Source organism: Typopeltis vanoorti, chromosome 12 (genome assembly GCF_054136105.1).
Source record: "Typopeltis vanoorti isolate ZY-2024b chromosome 12, IOZ_Tvanoo_1.0, whole genome shotgun sequence".
Classification (NCBI taxonomy): domain Eukaryota; kingdom Metazoa; phylum Arthropoda; class Arachnida; order Uropygi; family Thelyphonidae; genus Typopeltis; species Typopeltis vanoorti.
In genome coordinates, this window is record NC_143560.1 from 6,225,551 (window position 1) to 6,251,558 (window position 26,008).

General features: G+C 35.9%; 1 protein-coding gene across 1 annotated transcript in view; it reads left to right on the forward strand.

Annotated features, from left to right (window-relative positions):
- LOC150100559 (E3 ubiquitin-protein ligase RNF115-like) overlaps window positions 1–26,008 on the forward strand; it is a 157,614-nt gene that overhangs the window by 72,992 nt on the left and 58,614 nt on the right. The window contains exons 5-7 of the mRNA XM_090401734.1: window positions 10,481–10,524; window positions 22,111–22,138; window positions 22,243–22,315. Coding sequence (XP_090257860.1) covers window positions 10,481–10,524; window positions 22,111–22,138; window positions 22,243–22,315 — 145 coding nt within the window. The remainder of the gene's footprint in view (window positions 1–10,480; window positions 10,525–22,110; window positions 22,139–22,242; window positions 22,316–26,008) is intronic.

Sequence of the window (26,008 nt, forward strand, 5' to 3'; positions counted from 1 at the left end):
TGTCCTCCAGAACAGGCAAGCAGGCTCCATGAATGCACACACACACACATCTACAGACATAGGACAGACACACTGGGAGCCATAGGGCTAACACTTTATCCTCGAGTTATGGTTGTGAAGTCCAAGAATACTCGGAAAGGTCGTGGGTGCTTAAATGCCTGTTAGGACCACTGACAAGATAGATGTTCTTTCCATTTATTTCTCTCTATATTCCTTGATCTTTTCATTTATGTTATAAATATCTAGTTCTTTTCTGATGTCTTCATCTCTTATATAGTCCAATTTTGTACATCCTTTAATTGTTCTTAAAAATCTCATCTCTCCAGCTTGTATTTTACTTTCATCTTTCTTTTTAACCATCCATGTTTCTGAACCATATAACAGAGTGGGAGTGGCCATTACTTTATAAAATTTTAGTTGAGTTTCTCGTCTTTTTTTATTTAGTGTCCTTTTAATTGTTCCACAGATTTCCTGAAATTTCTTTAATTTTTCATCTATATCAATATTTTAGATATGTTATTATGCATTCTAAATAATTAGACTGTGTTGTCTGCTCTGTTATTTTTTCTATAACTATTTTTGATCTCACATGATCCCAACCTTGAAATGCCATGACTTTTGTTTTTCTTTGTGAAATTTTTAAATTGTATTCTTGGCTTATTTTGTTTAATTCGTAAACTAATTTTTGAAGGTCATCTTCAGTTTCTTGTAATATAATTGGATCACCTGCATACAGCATTGTATTGATAACAGTTCTTAACTGGATACCTTGTTTTATTGTTGTTTTCCATATTTTAATAATCTGATCAATATATGTATATATTGAATAGAGTTGGAGATAAGCTACATCCCTGTCTGACACTCTGATTTATCAAAAGTTATTCTTTTTGCATTAATTCATATGAAAGTAATTCATTATGTATTTTTACAATAAAAGTTTATTGTTAAAATACATAATTTGAAACATTAATTCTTTTCAACTTTTTATTTCTTCATGCATTCAATTGTAGCACACCAACTCTATTTTAATGCCTTTGCAATGTAGTTAACTCAAGCATTAGTTTTTTTTTTTTTTTTCTATTTTGATTCTAAATCCAAATTGTTATACATGGAATTACAGAGCTGCTAAAAATAAAGCCAGTAAAGTATTTCAAACTTCGAAGTCTGGTTTTTCTGCAGAAACCAAATCCTCTGCCAACATCTTCATATGATTTGGCCAATTAAAGCAAGCATTAAAACATTAAACTGGAGGAAATTGTCTAGGAGTAAACTAATGTAGGCAGGAACTTTGCTGCATCAACATCTCTAGGAAAGACCAAGCCTTTATGGTACTAGTCCCTTCCTGGTGGTAGATGAGCTTCATCACATAGTAATACATCTGAGATATTTAAGCATCTTGGAAGCTTAAATATCTCAGATATCCCTGAGCTCATGTTTGGACTCTGAAGCAAAGATTTTTTATTCACTTTTTTCACTCATTTCTTTCAGCATTTAGTATAAGTGATGCTTACAGAATTATATCAGACATCATGGAGGGACACAACATTACTTCTCTTTTGACAGTGTAGCTTTACAGTGATTATTCTTGGGAGGCAGCAGTACTTTATGCCAAGCAGCAGCTTGGCATAAAGTTCTGAAAGGGAAGGATGTTCACAGTGCATGTGGGGTAGTCAAGGTATATCCGGAGGAAGCAATATCACAACGTATACCCAAGGTCAGGAGGGTAAATTGGGTAATAGTTAGATGAATGAGTAGTATCATTAAGCATGAGCTGCAAACAATGAAAATGTTGTAGAGGATATATAAGGAGAAAGGCGACCAACATGGTGATGTAAGCAAAATCAGATTATGAGAAGAAATTAGCCAAACAGGCAAAAGGAAATCCCAAAGAATTTTTTTTTTGTTATGTTGCAAGTAGGAGGAAGAATGACTGTGGAAGGATGACTTTAGTGAGTGCAGATAGGAAGATGAATTTGCTGAGCTACTGAGTGATAATTTTGCAAGGGTACATCATCCAAGTGTGAAGATATTGTTATGACAGAGGCAACTGGGGCTGATGTGAATGCAGAGGTTCGTGAATTGAAGAAAGTTAGGATATGGCATAGTCTGAATGCAAATACAGCTGTGGGTTTGGATGGGATGTTGGCTTGCATTTTTAGGGAATGTGCAGAGGAGCTGGCAGTGCCTTTGACTAGGCTGTTTTATTTAAGTCACAGCTCTGACATAGTCCCAAGAGAGTATAAGGAGAGCAAATTAATTCCTTTGCATAAGGGGGGGTATTAAGTCGGGTAGCAAATTATAGACCAATCGGTATCTCAGGAGTTGTAGTAAAACTATTAGAAAAGTTGGTCAAAAAAAGAATTCAGGAATGGGTGGATAAGAATATGATACTCTGAGGGGCAGCATGGCTTTGAAGGTAGGTCATACCTTAATAATCTATTAACTTTTTATAATAGGGTGACAGCTGAGTTGGATAAAGGGATTAGCTACATGATACTGCTGGATTATGCAAAGACATTTGACAGCATACCACATGGAATTTTATTATGCAAACTACAGCAAATGGGGATGGAATCCAGGAGAAGGCAGGTGGCCACTGGTGTGCTACAGTTCTCTGTGCTTGGACCACTACTGTTTAATTTGTATATAAATGATATAGGAAATAATTTGAAGGGAAATATTTAGTTGTTTGCTGATGATGCAAAGATAGGTAGAATGATAGTTAATCAAGATAATGTAGAGCTTACAGGATGATTTGAATAGACTGAGAGTATGGGCACAACATAATTTTGCACATTAAACTGACATAATGGATGTCAGTTTAATGTGCAAAAGTGTCAAGTTATGCATTTTGGGATGCAAAGATTACAAGTTGTGTACCAGATTGTGGGAACTATACTCCAGGAAATTGATTACCACTCTCAAAAGAGATTTGGGGGTGGTAATTAGTAGTAGAGAGTTGAAATTTAGCCAGCATATCACTAAAGTAGCCAGGGTAGCTCACAGGATTACTTGTGTTATTGAAGAAAACGCTAACAAGCATAGATAAGGGAGTTATCATTCTTCTTTATAAAGCCTTAATATAACCACATCTGGATTACTGTGCTTAGGTCTGAACATATTAGGTTTTTTGGAAATGAGGAAATGGTGGAGAGGATCCAGAAGAAAGTGATCAAGATGGTGAGTGGTTTGTGGAATGCTCCCTACGAGGATAGATTGAGAGTTTGTGGATTGCAAAAAAAAAAAAAAAAAAAAAAAAAATGGGGGGGGGTATGATAGAAACATTTAAGTTACTTAAGGGTTTTATAAGATTTCATATGGGACTTATGGTCACTTTATTATCGTAAGCTAATTAATTAGGATTGATGTAAGGGAAATGTTTCAGCACTCTGCTATAGGAAGCAGAACAAGAGGTCATCTCTGGAAGTTGGGTAAGAGTGTGGTTAGCAAGGGCATAAAGACTAGATTTTTTGCTTGGAGAGTGGTGAATGAATGGAATGGGTTGCCTGAGTTGTTTGCTTTACCTGTTTAAAGAGTTTCAGGTAGGTACGATAGATATTTTGTTGATAGTTTGGTCTCCTGCAATGAGTTTTTAGAACTCCATGCAGGTGTCTGTGCAATTAGATGGCATACTGGATGTTAATGCTTTAGGAAAACTTATAGATCTCATAGCAAATATACTTGCTGCCATTATTTTGCTGGATGTTCCCTGGAGGACTTGGAGTAGTGATATGTTAGGAGAGCATTTCAGATGCCAGTATGCAGAGGAGCCAAGTGAAATTCTCCACGTTTATCATTTAGTCAAGAATCCATTATTGTATATTCTGTATCTTTTCTAATTTCAACTTGAACAGCAATTATTAAAATTCAAGCAAAGATCAATAGCTTACATGTAGAGGGGGAAAAAAAAGGAAGTAAACTTCTCAAAACTTTCCATATTCACTTTATAAATATATGGTCTTAGTTCCAGCCTTAATCTTGTTTATGCATACTTTGACTTTTTTTTTTGTCTCAAAGATGGTATTGTTTTTATATCTTCATACACCAATATACCTATACCACAGTAGGGAGTTGCCAATTGAAGAGTTAAAACTTCTTTGCCCTATTTATGCATTTGCTGTTTCAGTGACTCCTAAGACTGCCAGCTGTTGTAACCATTCTTTAAATATTGACTTTCTTCAGTCCAACTTTACTAATAACAAAGCCATTGTATTTGGAGATTTTAATGTTCACAACACCAACTTCCTTGCTTTAAGCTGCCTTAATCCAACATATGAAGATGTTCAGTCCAGTGTGTGTGTGTGTGTGTGTGTGTGTGTGTGTGTTTTCTTTTGAAAGACAGAAAACTGAAGACTTCTACCTGGCTGGTGAAGAATAAGTAGGTAAAAAAATAAATAAATAAAATATATATATATGTATAGATGATGAAACTTTTTCATTTCAAGAGTAAATTGTATATAAGGATAAACAGCATTTATCCTTTCTGTTATGAGTTGTGAAAATTGCCACAGCCTAGACTAGGTCATTCACTGGAAATTTTAAAATTTTCATGACAGACAATTCCTTACCTCTGAACTATGAAAGAACCACAAAAATATTTTAGCGCTTGGCATTTTTCATAGTAAAGATATTGAACTTTGACAACTGCACTATTTGAGGTTGAACAGTCATGGAATTGTATGGATGTTTGCCGTGCCCAACACGGTTTGGCTTCATGTAAAATATGTAGTATGCAGTTAATTTCATGTTTTTTTACAAGTGGATATGGATAGGTATTTAGGAAAAAATTAATCTAGGAAATATACGAAAATCAACTTTGGAGAAAGCATAAAGTTATGGTCTGTCTATTTTCCATTTGCATTCCCCCCCCTAAATATTTGTCCATAACGTTATCCTTAACCCCCCCCCCCCCCAAAAAAAAATACAGCTAATCTGTACTTCACATTGTTCACAAAGCCAAACAGCAAATTTCACCCCTGTGCTGTGCAACACCCTTAAATGGAGTAAGACATCTCTATCCATAGGATTCCATGGCTGATTAAGAGTGCAAGTTTTCAAATTTTAGTATCTTTACCAAAAAAACTTTACTCCCAAAATTATTTTATTATTCTTTCTTAGTCCAAAGGTAAATTATATGATAAAAAATTATACAATTATATTGGAAAGCATTATGAGGACTTTCAAGAATATCCTGCTGAGCATTTTAGAATGTTTTCCTTATGAAAAAATGTATGGTCACTCCCCTTCTTTCTTTTTTTCTTGCTCCTTCCCCCCAATGCTATTAGAGTATTCAAGGACTAGGGTTGAATCTTTCCTATTTTGCTATTTCATTTTGTCTTATGCAGCAGGAGTCTGCCTTACGTAGTAGGCAGAAGTCTCAGCTCACCTGGCCAATGTGGATGAATTGGAGGACATTGAGAGGATGGAAGGAGGACTTCTCAAAACAGTAACAGAAGGTAATGTTCTGGGGAAAAGAGGAGGGGGTTCATCATCAATGAAATGGATGGATGGATTATGTGTCTGAAGTGACTGATATTCATAGAGTTGAAGCTTGCAGAAAACCATACAACAGGACAACCTGGCAAGGACTGGTGTGGCACATCACCGAGCATCTGAGTGATCATATGGGATCTCTTTATGTCAAATGAAATGGATGGATGGATGAATGAACAACCATTCTCATTGTTGAAACTTCATTATTGTGACTTAAACTTGCTTAATTTGAATTTTACTGAGTGTGTCCTGGATACTTAGCAAAAATTGTTTATTATTATGCCAGTTAATTCTTCTTGTATTCTTATTCTTAAAAATAGTAAAGAAACAGTCCATGAAAGATGTTATATAACACATAATGGATGGGACTGTTTAACAGATAAAATCGTAATTTGGAGAAGACCTTCACTTTGTCTATAAGGGATGTAGAGAAACTGTCCTGGATTTTCAATTCACTATCTAGTTTTTCATCTTTTCTTGTTACTAAGGAAAGATATAAAGTAACAGGATACCAAGCATCCTGTTCCTTGGTATCTTGTAACTAGGCATGCTAGAACACTAACAGACAAGTGGTGCAAATTATACAATTATACAGCCTCCCTCTCAGTTGTCAATTCTATCTTCTTATGGTGTGGTTTGTTTCCACAGAAGGGGGGCTCTGGTTCAATCCCTGATATTACCAACTAGCATTCCCATTGCAAAAGAATATCTTCCTAGTTGGAAAAAAAGCACACTAGACCTACTAGTTGTTAGATGATCAACATTGAAACACCATCTCACTTTACCTCCTCTCATCCACCTCTAGTGTTTCAACAGAAATTCATCAGAATATTCTTAAATAACCTAGATCTTAAAGTCTTCCTGTCCTGATGGTGTTTCACACCTGTTTTTGTTTTACTTTTCTTTTACACTCAGCTGGTGCCTATTTCATTATGTTGAAGCATATATATCTGTTTCAAGAAAATTAAGATAAGTCTGTCATAAAATTACTGACCTGTTGCATCAATTTCAGCCCTTTCCAAAATAATGGAAAAGGTCATTAACAATCGACTTCACTACATAAAGACCTACTAGGTAATTAATGACCACCATTATGGATTCTGCCACTGGAAATCCATGCTAGATCTTTTATCCTGGATCATCCTGGTGCATGATCCAGGATAAAAGTTGTTGTTGCTCTTGACATTTCCATAGCATTTGATTGACTCCTGTGTTAAGGTCCATTCAGCGAATTGCATTCTTTTCCACACACTAATTGGAAAGCCTGTTTCCTATGGTCATTCACTGCATATCATATCGAATGGCTTTCTCTCTCTCTCTCTCTCTTCAGTCTTCTCTGTCAATGCAGTGCCCAGACTGTATTGTCACCTACATTTTCTTCTATATCTAAATGACCTTTTCTCATTGATAAGTAATCCTGTCCACAGTTTTTGCTGATAACCGTACACTCCATTTCGCTTACTCATTTAACAAACCCTACAATGCTCAACCATTCTTCAGTAGCTTCATATAAATCTGAGTCCTTTTCCATTCCAGATGCAATTTTTCTACTTGTCTGGCTACTAAGTACAAATCTCAAATCTGCATATTCATATGTTTGGGGTGATGGTGTACCAAAACCTGCCTTAAAAATTCTTGTCCAGAGGAGAGCAATTAGGCTGATAGATGATCTGTTTCTCACTTATCATAGATAGTCTTTTACAGTTCTGTCCTTACTGCAGTACTTTTGTGGAAGCTGTTCTGCTGAATTGTTATCCATCATTCTTCTGCTTTGCACTGGGACTGTTAAACCACAAGCTGCAGGTGCTCAGTATCCTTTTAGTTCAGCTGCAAATAAACTAAACCTGCTTTCCTCTTTCCCCCTCCCCCGTCTACCTGTGTTCTCTGGAACAGTCTTTATAAAGTGTTCCCAACAACAGCTTCCACTTTTTTTAAGAAACTGTCAATTAATTCTTTCTTTGCCTGCATCCTAGAAGCATATTAATTTGAAGGGAAAATATTGTTAGAATGTTAGCATTAATGTGTTATCATTTTGTACACTCCTTGAGGATACATATCAAGAATCTTATTATTATTATTAACATATGTCCTCCATGGGGATCAGATCTTTCCACACTGTCACATACACCTTGCCTTAAACTTATTAAGTGGTAATGAATTCCACTTTCCATTCATAACATCATTATCAATTCCACTTGCCAAGCACTCTCCATACAAAGAATCTTCTCACTCCTTTGTTCACACCCTCCTTATACAGTTTCTAGGGACAGCCCCCTATGTTCACCCCCCCCATCCTATTAAATTTTCTTCATTATTAACCTGTAACAACCCCTGATTGACTTGTGTCAACCACATACCTCTCTCTCCTCCTATTCACGAAGCTTTGCAAATTACATTCTTTCAATCTGCCTTCATACTCCACATTCCAAAGACCAGCTACCACCTTTGTGAATATTTTCTGGACCCTTTCTAACATATCCTCATCATCATGAAAAACAGGTGACCATATGTGTGCAGAATAATCCATATGAGGCCTAGTTCATAAATTTATCAAACTGTGTTACTTTTTCAGTTCATAGAATTTATTTTTCATAAGTTATGAAAAATTTTGCTACTTGTTTTGTGTAACTTTCACTAAAATGAAACTATAAATATTGTGTGTAGTTGCTGTCTACACTTATGCAAAGCAGCTCTTGTACATTATCAAGAATATTTATATTTTCTGAAATATTAACAAAGCATTCAACTCATGAAAGATACATTTTGAGTACAATTTTAATTTTTACAATGATAATGTACACCTGCCATAAACATTAGTAAACAGCTAAATTACTTAGTTAAATGCTCGATGTTCAAATGCAGTTAAATGAACGTGTAAATTAACATAATTAAATTACTTAAAGAGCCAAAAGGCTTCACTTCAGCAATGCAAAATCATTCAAATTAAGTGGATATTGAATCCAACATTATTTCAAAGCCAAATAGAGAAACTACAAGAGTTTCATGCCGAATATATAGAAACTATATAAAAGTTTCGGCGATACAAGCATACTCTAACCTTTCATGACAGGGCAACTCGTAGTAAAGGTGGAGTAAGCTCCGATCACTGTCCTTAGTATTTTCCCATAATGTAAAACACATCTCTTAGGAGATGTATGATGTTATACATTATGGAGGAGGTCACTACCCAGACCGGTTTCGACCCTTTTTTTGAGGTCTCATCAGTTGGAGCCAGACCATAATACTAAGGTTGAAGTGATGCAGAACTTATACTTTACCATATGAGCTGCCAAAAAAGGTGTCACATTACAATAGGCACCAATAATTACTTAAAAAGAGATCCAAAAGGCTTCACTTCAGCGATGCAAAATCATTCAAATTAAGTGGATACCCATAATGTGTAACATCATACATCTCTTAGGAGATGTGTTTTACATTATGGGAAAATATTGAGGACAGTGATCGGAGTTTACTTCACCTTGACTGCGAGTTGTCCTGTCACGAAAGGTTAGTGTATGCTTGTATCTGCCAAAACTTTTATATAGTTTCTATATATTTGGCATGAAACTCTTGTAGTTTCTCTATTTGGCTTTGAAATAATGTTGGATTCAATATCCACTTAATTTGAATGATAATTAAATTATTTTTATTTAGCTGTTTTTTTTTTTTAATCAAAACTTTCTTCCAAGATCATAATGTGATTTACAAGTATTTCAGTTATATGATCAGCTTGGAAAACAATAACAAAACCAGAAATTATTATCAATGTTTTGTTCATAATCTTTGCTTAATAAGCTTGGAAATAACAAGTGATTGGAAGAAAATAAATGATTATATTATTATTTTGGATTATTTTCTTAATGTTTCTGATAAACATACTGTCACTATTTTAATTCTATGTACTTCAGATAAGGACTGGTGGAATGACTTCCATTTTATATCATTCACTTCCTTGCATTTAGTTTTCTGTCCCTTTTTTGGTTATGTGTACTATTATATCATGTTATATCATGATATAATAGTACACATAGTTATATCATGACTACAAATTTTTTAAATAGTCAGGTGAAAGTTTGATTTTTTTTCTTATAATATTTTCTAATTATTATTTTTATTTATTATTATTATTTTTTTTTGGCATTGGTAGGCCCCTCTCCTACCTTGTCACATCTGATTCATTGTGTGAATTTGCCACTACAAATTCCATAATAGGTTCTGTTCTAGTGATAAATTTAACCTGGGATGAGAATACTTTTTTTAGCTTATTGTATATCATGTTTGGGAATATATCCATACTTTTCCAAGCTTTGATTCATTCAGTTTTATTAATAAAGTTAATTGGAATAGTAGATTTAATAGTGAATCAAAACATTACTCATGTCATTATTTTAACTTTCTCTGTACCATACTGATCAACTATAATATTTTTCCAAAAGTGATCACTTTTAACTTTGTGATGATTTTAATGAGAAATGTTTCCTATTTGCAGTTAACATTACCAGCAATTCAGAATTGCCAAGTAACATTTAAGTAATGTTTTTGAATAGGTCTTTGTACTCGTACAGCAAGGCCTAGGTGTTGTTCATTATCCATAATAAAGCTTAATGGTGTAATTAACACCAAGAGGAAAAATTATTTCCACACTTACTTGGTTTAGTGCTCTGTGCTCTGATGATGCTGGATAGAAAATCAGCAAAATATTAGTTAGTTTAATAAATGTTTTTTTTCCCTCTTGTGTTAGTCATCCCATTAAGCTTTATTATAGGTCTGTGTAGTAAATTTTGTACAATAAATTTTTGTGATAATTTCCTGAATGTTTCAAGCTTTCACTTAATGTTTCCAATTTCTTTATCCTGTAATAAACAGAATAAAAAAAGACAAAGAAAGATAAAGACATTTGAAACATTAGGTAATAGATAAACTGACATGCTTTATGGTACAGTTTATATAACTAAAATTATTTAGAAAAATCCATATTTCTTTTTAGACTTTTGGAACAGTTAGTTGCTTCTTTAACAGAGGGCAACACAGGTGAGTAGTTTCAGTATTAACTGAAATGAATATTTACTAATAATAAATATTAATATTTATACAGTAATAATAATTATTATTTTACTAAGGAATTATTTTATTTTCTAATTATTTAATTATTTTACTGTCTAAGAAGTAGCTATTTTAATTAATACTGTAAGTTTTTTTAGACATGGGAAATTAGTAAAAGATTTTGTTTAAAATTATAATAATCGGCATTTTGTGATATTCTGAATGCAATGTTTGTGTTCCAGTCCTTGAGTGCCATTTTATTATATGCTACATATAGACTGTTAATATTCTATAAGGGAAAACAAATTTAGCTTTGTAAAATATTATTGTATCATATCATTTCATTGACATAAATTGATCTTGTTCTGAATACTTGATTCCTGTTGGTTTGCAACATCACATGTGAATGGCTCTAACTAGAATGAGAATATCTTAATAGTCTCAAAACACCAATGAATTGGAGATTGTCTCAAAATTCATTTGATTTGTGTTGAATATTCATTTGATTTGTGTTGAATACATAAAAATGCAGATGTGAGAAGACACTTATGATGCTTAATGTTTGTTTATATTGAAGTAAATGGATTAAAGGTATGTATATGAGCTGATAAAGTTAGGACATCAGGGAAAAGAATTCAGCATCGAGAGAGGAGTAAGACAAGGTGATTCAATATCACACATAGTTTTCTATTATATTAAAAGTCTAGGAAAGTCTCTTGCAAAAACTATGGAATTGACATCAATGGAAGAAATTTAAATAATTTAAATTTTGCAATGACATTGTTCTGTGGGCAAAAAATAAAGCAGCAGCTCAGGAAATGCTGAATAACCTTGAACAGGAAAAGCAGGAAAAACGGTTTAAAATTAACATAACAAACAAAAGTAATGAGAAATTCATATCAGATTGAACTAAAATTAGCACATAATAGTATTGAAGTGGATGACTATATTTACCTTGGCCACATTGTTAGCATTAAGGGAAAAAAAAGATAAAGAAATAAAGTATTCTGGCTGTAAAGACTTCCATAAGTAAAGACTAGTCATAGGCAATGACTAAACATAGGGAGACAGATTGCATGTAGTAAAAAGCGCCTTCGGGAGAATTTGATCCACATAGCAAAAAGGGATAGAATTAGAGGGGTGAAGTATATTGGGAAGTATTGTAAAGCATATAAATGGATTGCCCACATTAACAGATGAAAGATAGATGGAATTAAGCACTAAATGAATACCAAGAAAAGGAAAGGTTGCCAACGTATAAGTTAGAGCAGTGATTCTCAAACTATATATGTAAAAAGTATTAAATAAGTACATATTTTGAACAATTAAATCATTGAATAAATAAATATTAATTAGGGACGGGTGAGCCTGTTGTTCTCTGCACATCTTCTCAAATCTTGAAATCAAACTTGTACAGTGTCCATTAGATGTTCTTCCTATCATTGCATCAACACATCGATGGTCTGATTTTAAAATTACTTGGGCTAAGTATCATTTCTGTAAAAATATTGGAATATTTTGCATCACCCAGTTTGGGAACCACTGATGTGAGGTGGTGGACAATAGCTAAAGATGGAAACTATTGGAAGGTTAAAGGGTGGCCTGTGGAAAGGCAACTGGAGTAGATGATGTTCAACCAGAAATGCTAAAATATGGAGGTATAAAATTTTTACAGTGGCTACACTGCATAATTCAGAATGCCTGATCAGAGGGTCAAATTTCAGCTGATTGGAGTAGAGCACTAATAGTACCCATCTATAAAAAAGGAAAATAAAACTGAATATGAGAATTACAGATGAGTTTCTCTACTTAATTGGTAAGATTTATGCAAGTATTTTTGAGAAACAGCTAAGGTTGTCAGGATCACATTTTCACTTTAATGGGTAGTCCTTTGTTTCCACCTTTGGCTAACTATTTTTTTGAAACAATTCGAAGAGACTATGTTTTCATCCATTCACCCTCAACCATCTCTTTGGTATCGTTATGTCGATGATGTTTTTGCCATTTGGTCACATACTGAAGATGAGCTTTCCACCTTTCTACAACAGATAAATAGCCTTCATCCTCGTAACCAATTCACCATGGAAAAGGAAAATTCTGGTACTTTATCATTTTTGGACATCTTGCTTACTCGAACTTCTTCTGGTACCTTATCTACAAGCGTCTTTCGAAAGCCCACATTTACTGGCAGATACATTCATAAAAAGTCTGCTCACCATACATCTCAAAAATTTGGCATTCTTAAATCTCTAATTAATAGGGCATATAAAGTTTGCTCTTCTCCAGAAATCTTACAACAAGAACTTTCCATCATTAAAAAGTTAATGGTATCTAATAATTACAACCCTAATCAAATCCAACAGATAATTGAATCTTATGTTCCAATACCTAAGGTTTCTTCAACAGTTCGCAGAGTTCCATTCCCCTACATTCCAGGAATCTCAGAACCTATAGGTAGAATTTTAAAAAAGTACCAATTGATTCCCACTTATATTCCTATCAACAAAATTTCTTCCTTATTGCCTTCTACAAAAGATAAACTGTCATCTCTGTCTTTGGCTGGCGTTTACAAAATTCCTTGTGAATGCGATGTTTCTTATTTTGGACAAACTGGCCATTCTGTGGAAAAAAGAATTAAAGAACATCACTATTATATTGATTACAATGAACCTCAGAAGTCTGGTCTAGCACAACACAGTATTACCACTACCCATAATATCCAGTGGAATAAAGCTATTCTACTTCATAGATGCAGGTTCAAATATGAACGCCTCTTTAAAGAAAGTTGTGAAGCTTTTTTACACTGACCAAATTTAAATCGAAATGATTGCCTCTCTCTCTCGAAGATCTGGGAGACTTTTATTTTATGTGATCATTAAAAAACTAATTATCTTAAATATTAATTATTTATTAATTTCTTTCATTTCCTAGCTCGCGACAACATTGTATTTTAATAGGTGATCCACCGAATATTCGTTACTGTATTCTATTCCTATCTGTTTGTAACACTGAAGATGTACTATTATTTTTAGTACGAAATATCTACCTTATTTATTAATTAAAGTTATTACTGTGGACTTACATGTTGTTTTTAATAATTATACTATGCCACAGGTCCCTCTAAAAATAAAAAGTCATTGAATACCTTCATAACATATCCTGAGGAAGCTCTTCATGGAACTGAAACTGAGTAAAAAAAAAGTTTGATTGATATGGAATAATAATGTGCAGACATTCTTTTTTTTTTTCATGGACAACTCAGGAAGCTTGTTAACTCTCGATGAAGTTCCAAAGTTAATTCTCAATTCAACTTTGGTTAGGGACCTAACCAAATTGCAACATTCTGATAAGCAGAAACTCAGTCCAAAATTCCTTCAACAAGAAAACGTCCAGAAAAAGTTGCAATACCTGTACATTAATCTCTCAATTATCCAACCACAGTGCTATGGAATAATATTTGTATATTTGAGTCTATGGTTCACCTATGGAAGCTACCCAACTTTTTTAATCCTTTGAACTTCTAACTCACTACCATCCAGGACCATCAGTTTGGATCTCACAACAATTTTCTACCACTCTAGAAAACATTTGTTTATTTGAAACTTGAAAAATATTACAATATATTTTCCCAAAATATAAAACAGTTTTGGTCTAATTTCTCTAATTGTTCTTATTGTTCACTGCATTCCTCTTACCATACTGTTATCAATACTCCATTTCACTGTTTTGTCACAAAGTATTCTGCTACATTTAGAAATGTGCAAAATCAATCCATAAATTTGCAGTGATTGTCTCTTTCAAATGGTCTGTACAACTGAGCCACCAAGCAATTTGTCATACCTCTGTCTCCAACTGTTATTCACATCAACTTTCTCGGCATAAACAATGTATTTACTGTATGATGCTTTTGTATAATGCAGTGTTTCCCAACTATTTTGAAGTCGCGGATCCTTTGTAGTGAATACTAATATATTGCGGACCGCTGTAGTGAATTTATTCACCGTGACCCCCATAAAATCCAAAATGGAAATTTTTTTCCATATTGAATTTTATGTAAAATATCATCTTTATGATATTTTACATATCATAAAGGTGAAGTAATAAATTACAATTTTACAACACTAAATGTGTCATTTATGACAATGTAATATTATTATTATTACCATTACTATTATTACGGGCAACTCCAGGGAGTCATTAGACTCATCGAGGGAGGCCCCAAATCATATTCATCACAACTATTTGACATTCATACAGTATCTATCATACCTCGCCTTAAACTCATTCACTGTCACAGCATCCACCACAGATTCAGGGAGTGCATTCCACTCATTCACTACTCTAAAAGTAAAGAACCCAGCTCTAACACCTTTGCTAACCACACTTTTGCCCAGTTTCCATGGATGTCCCCTAGTCCTCCCACAACCAGCCCTGTTCTCAAAAATATCTTCTGAATTAATTTTATAGAAACCCTTCAGTAATTTGAATGTCTCAATCATATCTCTCCTCCACCTATCAACCAAATTTTGCAACCCACAAATCCTCAACCTGTTCTCATACGGTTCATTCCACAGACCTGCTATCATCTTGGTCACTCGCCTCTGGATCCTCTCCACCTCCTCCCCATCAAGAAGAAACCTAGGTGACCAAATCTGAGCACAGTAGTCTAGATGGGGTCTTATCAAGGCTCGATACAGAGGAACAATAACCTGCTTGTCTCTGCTTGTCAACGTATTCTTCAGCAACCAAGTGATTTGATGAGCTGTTTTGGTCACTTTTGCAATGTGTCCCCTAAATTTCAATTCCTTATCTACCAACACTCCTAAATCTCGTGCCTCATCAATTTCCTGGAGCACGGTTCCACCAATGCAGTAAACTGCCGCCAATCTTTTCACCCCAAAATGCATAACCTTACATTTTGCCACATTAAACTGACATCCATTCTCCTTAGCCCAGACCTCCAATCTATCCAAATCATCCTGCAAAATTTTGACGTCATCTGCATTCGCTATTGCCCTACCCAACTTCGCATCATCCGCAAACAAATGAACTGTTCCTCTCAGATCATTTCCTATATCATTTATGAACAAATTAAACAGCAGTGGTCCAAGAACAGATCCTTGTGGCACACCACTAGTCACAGGCCGTCTTGTGGACTCTACTCCCGAGTAAACCACTCTCTGATATCTCTCCGTCAACCACCCTCCTATCCATCTCACCAACCCTATGTCCATTCCCATATGCTGCAATTTGCTGATTAGAATTCTATGTGGAATCCTGTCAAAGGCCTTGGCAAGGTCCAGTAGAATCACCGTAAACCCATTACCCTTATCCAGTTCAGCCGTCACTGTGTTATAATACGTGAGCAAGTTACTGAGGCATGACCTACCCTTCACAAAACCATGCTGTCCCCGATACAGTATCCCATTTTCTTCTATCCAATCTTGTATTTTCCTCTTGACTATTTTCTCTAAGACCTTGACAATGATTCCTGATATGCTAATCGGTTGGTAATTTACAACAGCAGTCTTGGAACCATCTTTATGCAGTGGAACTATTTTCCCCTCTTTCCACCCGCTCGGGACTAACCCAGACCCGAGACTCAAATTAAACAAAATGGTCAAGGGTACTGACAATTCTTTAGCTGCTTCTCGTACAACACGAGCTGGTATACCATCCAATCCCACAGATGTATTGACATTGAGGTTATGCAATAGACTACTCACCTCCACTTCATTAACCACAATTCCCATATAATCTACTGGTTTATTCGTTTCTGCAATGTCACCACCTGGATGATATACTTTTGCAAAGTGCTCACTCAGTAACTCAACTATCTCAACTGATTCAGTTACCTCCCTACCATCGGCATTCTTTAAAATCAATAATACTGTTATAAATGGAGATATCCGGTAGAATATGAACATATCAATTAGGCCAGGTGTGAACAACAGGTGTGAGCAACATGATAAGATAAATTTTAATGAACACTGGTATAATGTATAAATACTTTTGCTTTCACATAAATGTTTTTAGGGCTCGCGTCAATTTTTCTTCTTTATTATATATTGCTTTATGCCCTGTTTTTTTTGTGGACACATTTCCTTTAATGAGATTCCAGTTTTCTTTCGGTGTCAGAAGATGGGAACAATAACAATCCAAATCTGTATCTAATATTGGATTGGCAAATAAGTTCATTCGGTTTATGCATTAGTACAAGTTTATGCTGCTTCGCCTGTTGCTATTATCACGCAGTTGAAAGGCAACATTTCACATAACCCATCAGTGAATTTCATTCGGCCTACTTCAGTTGCATGTGTGTGACATATTTTTAGAAATGGAAGGAAATAACGTACATTACAGGCATATTTTGCTTTTTTATTTCAAAAAAGGCAAACGAGCTGAAGAGGTCCATAAAAAAATATGCAGCGTATATGGGGATGGTCACTGACATCGAAATCTCCAGATTTCGACGTCAGTGATGAGTCTTGCGCCAGTCGCCCGACAAGGTTAATTCGAATGTTGTGAAGGATATTGTCGACAAAAATCCATCGCAAACAGTGCGGGAGATTGCTACAGTACTGAACATATCCCATACAAGCATTGAAAACCATTTGCACAAGCTGGTATATGTTTCAAAACTCAATGTTTGGGTGCCGCATGAATTGACTGAGGCCAGTATGACTGCTCGCTATCCATCTGTGATTCGCTTCGACGTCACCAAGAAAATGACCCATTTTTGAATTGCAATCCTGCAAACAACCTCAAAAGCAGGATTGCACCCAAAGAAGATCATGCTCTCTGTGTGGTGGAATTATAAAGGTGTTGTCCACTACAAGGTGTTACTGTCAGGAAGAATGATTGATTCAACTGTCTATTGCTCACCGTTAACGCGACTGGCCCGTGCAGTTAGCACAAAACGTACTGAATTGGCAAATTGGAAAGAAGTTGTCTTTCACTACGACAACGCTAGACCCCACATATCATTAACAACCCAGAGTAAATTGTAATGTCTTGGCTGGGATGTTTTGTCGCATCCTCTATTCACCAGACCTGGTGCCTTCCGATTACCACTTATTCCCCTCGTTGCAGAATTCTCTGAATGAGAAAACCTTCGCTAATGAGGGAGGCTGTCAAATGACACCTGGATCAGTTTTTCACCAGTAAACCTCAGGAGTGTTATGAACTCGGTATAACGAAGTTGGTGGACAGATGGCAAGAGGTCATTGATAAAGAGAGTCAATATATAACTGACTAGTATGTATTATATATATATATTAAATAAAATGTGTTTCATTCCACTGTAAAAATCCGAATGAACTTATTTGCCAACCCAATATTAAATCATAATCTGTTGTTTGTAGACTTGGGAACTGCAGAAAATCTTCTTGATGCTGTGCTTGTAGAATGCTAATTTGCTAATAAAAGATTTATAATTCCCTTTGATTTCATAAGTTTCATGTTTCCTCCCTGTAATTTGATATTAACCTCATTAATTTGGAGAAAATATTGAAAGGATATGCGATGTCAACCTGTTTTAGAACATTACACGAGTTTTCATCACGTGAATTAAAAATTCTAAAACAATATCACAGAGCTCATTAAAGCCTCGCAGACAATTTCCATTTGAGGTTTCCATCTAACTTCAGTGCGAAGCAAAAGACTCATTCTTCTTCATTTTCATGGCAAAGTTCTCTAAAAATACGGGTATTCAATGACTGGGCTTTTATTTTATTCACTGCTTTAATAAACATCATCCAAAGTGTAATGTAGTCTACCACTAATATGTTTTGCAGCTGAGTGCTGTGTATGTAGAATGCAGTGAATTGTAAAGATATTTGGAACTGCTTCTTTTAAATATGCTGTAAATCCACGGTGATGACCAATCATAACTGGTGCTCCATCAGTTGCATACGCAATAATATTTGCGAGAGGAATGCTTTTAACATTAAGAAAGTCTTTAACAACCTTAAAAATTGTAGAAACTTTTGTGTCAATTTTCAGTTATTCAGCAAATAGAAATTCTTCAATAATTTCTTCATTAGTATTTATATAATGCATGTAGGCCATTAACAAAGCTTCATTGCCATGTAAAGTTGTCTCATTGAGTTGCAAAGAAAATGCTATAGTTTTTAAATCACCACAAAGTTTTTTTTTTTCAATGTCCTTTACCGTTTCGTCAATTCTTGTTGCTATTGAACTATTGCTGAGAGGAATTGACGACGTCATATTACTTTTACCTGGGTCAATCATCATATCTAAAAATTCATTTACAGCCGGTAAGATGATAGTTTCACCAATAGTAAGTGGCTTTCCACATTTGGCAATTCATTTTGAAAGTTTGTAAGACACAAATCCCTTCTGTTGTTGGTTACTTTGCTTTGCAACTAACCCTTCAAGGGCGATTTTTAAATTTAACTAAAGTACTCCACATCCTTTTTTGCTTTATTTGGATGCTTTGTTCTTGAAGGCTTCATTTGAGAAAGTTTTCACATATTAAACACATTGTTAACTGCTCATTATTTATAGATGGAATAGCTCCATATTTTAAATATTCACTTGAATATTGATGATATTTTCTTTTTTCACTCATTTTAATGGGCTACAGTACTACACAATATCAACGAAGTGCACCCACATGATATCACGGACTAGATGTAAACTACAAACCAGAGTTGTCAGATAGCCGTTGGGAAAAGCAGCAGATAAAGCTTACAAAAATTAGTGGATTCTGCTAAAAATTGCCCAAATCAAGTATTTTCAATTTAGAAAATTCAGACCAAAAAAGTTGCCCAGTTACTTAACTTTCAATGTAAAAATAAGTAGCTAATAAATTTCAGCAATATTGCCAGACATACAATATTCTGAACAGTGTCGCTAAACATACAATATAAATAGGGATGCTAGATTAAATATGGAATTTTTTGCTTTTATTATATTAGTAGTATTATAACGCTTACTGCCCCTCCTTAGCACCACCTAACACTTACCTTCCCTCATTGTTCATAGTGTCTCCCTGTGAGCGCTACCGCCCAGGTTAAGAACCAGTAGTCTAGAATATTCTCCAGCTCAGACTTCAACAATTTCCTGGCTTGCAACAAAATTCTTTAGCTTATGTCACTATAAAACTTTTCAGAATTCTCCAGAATATCACAGACAAATTATCTCGTCCTGTACCCCATTTTGAAATTTGTCCTTATCACTACTCGAAATTGCCTGCTGTTCAAGAAGTTTATCTCAGAGTTTAATGTTGAATGCTAAAACTACTTTTTTCCATGATTATAATTGCCTGAATATAGCAGCTTAGATTTTATTTAACAGAATCTTTCAAATTTTAGTATTTTTCATCCTGGTAATACCAGTTATGTTAGTATGGTATTCCTAATAATCATCATCCACTTATGTCGATGGTGACTACCTTCAGTTCTGCTGATGTTAAGTTTGTTTCAGTAGTTCAACTTGAGTTTATTCCAGTAGCTGATTTTTTTTCACTGTTCACTCTGGTTTCCCCTTAATGGCCATGTATAACCTGATGATATCGTAGTTGATGTGATATTTCATCATGTTGGAGCATCATTTAATTCATAATACAGAATACAATTTGGTCTTCCAAGCTAAATTATGTCTCCTCTCATTTATTAGGTATCTAGGTGGATATCTGCTATAATAGGGCACATCATAGTGTGAATCGGACATTACCTCAGAAACCCAGTTGATCCTCTGCATTCCTTTAATGCTTTGTAGAGAACAACTTCCAGTTATCTGTTTTGACCCTGACTCTGATCAAAGTTTCTGCTTTAAATCTATGGAACCTTTCCCCCCCACCCCCCCATTGAAACTTATGTGGGTCCCATAATGTATCTTCTTTGTGTTCTATATTTAGTAATACAGACTTGCTGTGTATTTTCAGACATTGCAAAAATCATGACAAAAAAAACATTCTTTAGTTTTTTTAACTCAATAGAACATACTGACATTATGGGAAATGTGCCCTGTACTTTAACTTGTTGCTAAACCTGCACAGATACGTTCTGAATTGTCTGGAGTGCATCACTGACATCAGTTATCTGATGAAAAGACTTTCTTGAGTAGATCATGTATATTTGTAAAATAAAGTATGTAATTTTTTGGCACTACTGATTTTGTGTGTAGTTTATATACACTCATGAGCAGTTGAATTAGAGATACCTGCTGTGTTGGCAAAATGGTGCTGTGGTCGCCAGACCTTATACTGACCATCTGAGTAATAGTCGAGCACAGAATGGGGAAGACTCGAGATCTCAGCGAATTCGATCGTGGCCAGATAGTCGGAGCCAAACTTATGGGGCACTCCATCTCTGAAGTCGTGCAGGCACTGGACTTTTCGTGGGCCGCTGTGTCAAGAGTGTACTGTGAGTATATGGAATTGGGTAAAACCACAGCCGCTAGGGAAAACTGCCGTGGTGTATAACGATGATGGGATGCCATCGGCTAGCTCGGATGGTAACAGTGGATAGAGGCCACAGTGCCGCAAATCACTCGCCAATTCAATGCTGGACAATAATGCCGTGTTAGCAGCCACACCATCAGAACCATCTCCTCGCTATGGGGTACAGAAGCCACCGCCTGACTAGGGTACCTCTACTCACCGCACATCACAAGGCACAACGATTAGCATGGGTGCAGGAACACCGCCATTGGACCCTCGACACATGGAAAAAGGTCACCTGGACTGATGAGTCGAGGTACGTTGGTACACGCCGATGGCACAGTATGAGTGCGTTGCCAAGCACATGAAGCGATGGATCCCTTGTGCCAGCAGAATACAGTTCAGGCTAGTGGTGGTGGTATCCTCGTATGGGGGCTGTTTGCGTGGGATGAAATGGGTCCCCTTGTACATCTACCATCGTCCCTCACTGGTGAACGATACAGGGACCTGCTGTCAGATCATATGCACCCATTTCTACACCTACAGCACCCTGCAGGAGACCTGTAGCTACAGCAAGACAATTTCCCCTGGCCCACCACTGCCGAATTGTGGCCGAGTGGGTGGATGAACACTCCACGGACATAAGGATGCTTGGCTGGCCCACGAGGTCCCCTGACCTTAATCCTATTGAATACATCTGGGATGCTGTTGAGAGAGATATATGCACCCTGGACCCTGCTCCGACGAACCTCCATGAATTGTGGGAGGCTGTGCAGCGGTCATGGATCAGTTTGGCTCCCCCCAACGCTTCCGGTGCCTTGTGGAGTCCATGCCACGCTGCATCGCCGCTGTCATGAAGGGGAAAGGGGGTGCTACCTGCTACTAGGTAGGTATCTCTAATTCAACTGCTCATGAGTGTATATATTTCATACAACAGATTTACTCGGTTGTATGACCTGATTAAAAAATTTAATGACTAGAAGCCAAGAAATAGGACATGACACAGTGAGGATCAGACATTAGCTCAGAAACCCAGTTGGTCTCTGCATTCCTTAAATATATTGTGGAGGAATACTTGGCTTTCAGTCATTCAATTTTTAAATTTATATATATATATAAACATATATGATGAGTAGTTTAAAAAAAAAATATTTTTGTGCTTACAGGTTTTGTAACCAATTCTGGATTACCAATGTAAGTCACTTTTTGCTACTTTTGCGTACTAACATGCTGTATTGTGCATATCGTGTATTCTCTTTATATGCTATTTTATTACTTTAGATTTTTGGATTTTGCAGCTTTTTAAACCTCCATGGCAATCCTGGTGATTATGCTTGGGGAAGAGGAGGTTGGAATACTATTATTACCCAGGTTAGCACTTCTCTTTACTGATGAACTCTTCTGTTTAAATTTCACTTTTGGTTATATTTATATATTTATATATATATATATATATATATATATGTGTGTGTGTGTGTGTGTGTGTGTGAGCAAGTAGTTAATGAAATATTTCCTTCTATTGAGCACAGCTCTTGGGAGGTGGGGCTGATGAATCTCTTCCAGAAAGGAGGATGAATAGTTGATGAAATAATGTTGGCCAGTAGCTTAATGGAAAAACAGTGCCATTGGTAATATCTCTAGAAAAGGCATAAGGTAAGAACAACGTTGATGAGCAAAGTCAGAAGGGCTCATCTGTTAAGCAGAATCCCTTTTCATGACAACGTGAAGTATTTTTAGTGAGATTTTTTATGCATGAACCTAATTATGGGAATAGCATTCTTATGTTGAGCAAATTTGGAATTAATGCAGTTGTACAAGTGAGGTGTAATGTCTTGACTGGTATAGCATTAGTTTTTTGAAAACTGTGAGAAGGCTATGGATGCAATGTGTTTGTGATAAAATAACCTAAGGAGTAATTGAGCTCAAGAAATTTGATCTGATTTGATTCTAACTATTAGCAATGGTAAAGGGTATGTGATCTCTTTTTATAAGATATAACACAGAATTGTTTTATTCATAGTATTGAAGTTGGTGATATTGTCCATACCCTGTTGCAAAAATAGCTTTTTTATTAATTTTTTAGTGTAGCATCACCATGAAAGGTTGTAAATCTATAGCACATTAGTACTGTGGATAGGTTCGAAGATCATTGATTAAGACATTATGGCAAATCTTGAAGCCTAGATCATTTTGTCATCATCAAATTCCTGATATGTACCCTCAAGAGGCATACAGGATATGATAGTACTGCATGAAAAATTTACTCCATCACTAACTTCCTACTACAATTTTCCTCCAAATCAATCTGTTATCTGTCGAGACTCCAACATTGTCAGACATTATATTTCTATCTTCTAAGGCACTTTTTACTGTATCAATCCACCTATATCTTGGTCTTCCTCTGGGTCTTTTTCCTACCAACCTGGCAAAAAACACTTGTTTTGCTAATCTTTTCTCTCCCATTCTGTTTAAGTGACCATACCACCTGAGATTAACTCTGCTAACACATTCCTGGATGCTAAGAATATTAAGTTCTTTCCTAATATCCTCGTTTTTAATATGATATTGCCACTGATGCCATTGTTTACCCCTCTAATCTTTCTCGGGACTCATGTCTGTGGTCTCTAGTCTTTGGTCAAGTGTTCTATTTCTAACCCAGCTGTCAGATCCATAAGTTCATACCAATTTTAACTTATTTAGTTAAAATTTAGTGTTTTGATACTAATTTCTCTCTTATTCCGTATAAATGTATTCAGTTGACTTCCTGCCATTCCAGCTTTATTGATTCTGTTGTCTATTTCCATATTGAATTTACCATCTTCACTAAAAATCGTGCCTAAGTTGCTGAAATGTTTTACTTGTTCTATAGGTTCTCCATTCACAATGCAGTTGATATTTTCAATGCTCTTCTGCCTATTTTCATTGTCTTTGTCTTGTTATTGTTGACCTTCATACCAAATCTGTTACAACAGTTATTCAATTTAGTCAGGGAATCTTGTAGACTTGTAGCAGATTTATTTAGACGTATAACATCATCTGCATAAAGCAAAGAGCTGAGATTAGCATCTCCAATTTTGATATCAGGTTTAATACCTCTTTCCTTCATAATGTGTTCCATATAGATAATAAATAACAGAGGGGATAATGTACATCATGTCTGACACCAGATTTAACATTAAACCATCTTCCTGTACTTCTTTCAATTCTAACTGCTGACTTACAACTCAAATAAAGACTAAGTATTGCTTGATATAATGCTCCATTGACACCATGCAACTGCAGCACTTGGAACAGCTTCTCTCATGGCACCCTGTCATATGCCTTTTCCAGATGTACAAAACTTAAATAGATCTTTGTTATCTTCCCACAATTTCTCAACTATTTGTCGTAACATGAAAATTTGATTCTGACAGTCTCTATTTGGCCTGAATCCAGCTTGTTCTTCACCAACCTTCCCTTCCACAATGATGGTACAACATGACAGAATAGATCATTTTATTATTATTATTTCTTGACACCTCCAAGGAGTTTGAAGACTCAATGGAGGACACCTACTCTACAGCTCTCTGTCTCCACCATTATCATCTACATCAATGCTATCTACTACCCACCACCACCACCACTAGTATTTTTTGTATCCCACATAAAACAAATCAGCAACCTGATTTGTCTTTATGTGGGATGAAGAAACCCTGCTACCTCTGTATTTGAACATTATTGCTAGGTTTTTCAAATGAAGAAGAGAAATTCAGCATAGTGTTATCAACAAAAGCATGCATTGCATTTAATCTTAATGAGCAATAGTCATTAATGTGAATGAACATGAGTGAAAGTACATAGCTAGGTTAGCTGATCTGCCTGTCTGTCTGAAGTAAGCCAACTTGCACGAAGAACTGAGAGAGGAGGGAGCTGATCTTTGGGGCAGATCAGCAACTATCCGTTTAGAAGAACACAAATCATATATCTGTAATCACAGCTATGGTCAATCTGGCCTTGTAGACCATGTATTCAATACAACCCACAGGATCTCCTGGAAGAAACTACCATGCTCCACCATAGTATTGGGTTGGCAAATAAGTTTGTTCGGTTTATGCGCCAGTACAAGTTTACGCTGCTTTGCCTGTCGCTATTGTTGTGCTACCACACAATGCTATTGTGCAGTTGAAAGGCAACATTTCACATAACCTTTCAGTGAATTTTCGTTCGGCCTACTTCAGTTGCGTGTGTGTGTGTGTGTGTAACATATTTTTAGAAGTGGAAGGAAATAACGTATATTACCGGCATATTTTGCTTTTTTATTTCAAAAAAGGCAAACGAGTTGCGAAGGCCTATAAAAAATGTGTAATGTATATGGGGATGGTGCCTTAACAGAATGTGTATGCCAAAAGTGGTTTGCCAAATTCCTTTCTGGAGATTTTGACCTCAATGATGATGTGCCTCATGCCAGTCACCCGACCAAGGTTGATTCGAGTGTTGTAAAGGATATCGTTGACAAAAATCCATCACAAACAGTGCGGGAGATTGCTGCAGTACTGAACATATATACCCATACAAGTGTTGAAAACCATTTGCACAAGCTGGGATATGTTTCAAAACTCAATGTTTGGGTGCCATATGAATTGACTGAGGCCAATATGACTGATCGCATATCCATCTGTTGATTCGCTGTGCTGTCACAAAGAAAACGACCCATTTTTGAAGTGGATGATTACGGGAGTTGAAAAATGGGTTGTGTACGATAACGTGGTACATAAAAGATCATGGGGGCACAAGAGTGAACCGCCGCAAACAACGTCGAAAGCGGGATTGCACCCAAAGAAGATCATGCTCTCTGTGTGGTAGGATTATAAAGGTGTTGTCCACTACGAGGTGTTGTCAGGCAGAATGATTGATTCAACTATCTATTGCTCGCAGTTAATGCGAGTGGCCCATGTAATTAGCACAAAACGTCCTGAATTGGCAAATCGGAAAGGAGTTGTCTTTCACCACGACAACGCCAGATCCCACACATCGTTAACAACCCGGAGTAAATTGTTACGTCTTGGCTGTGATGTTTCGCCGCAT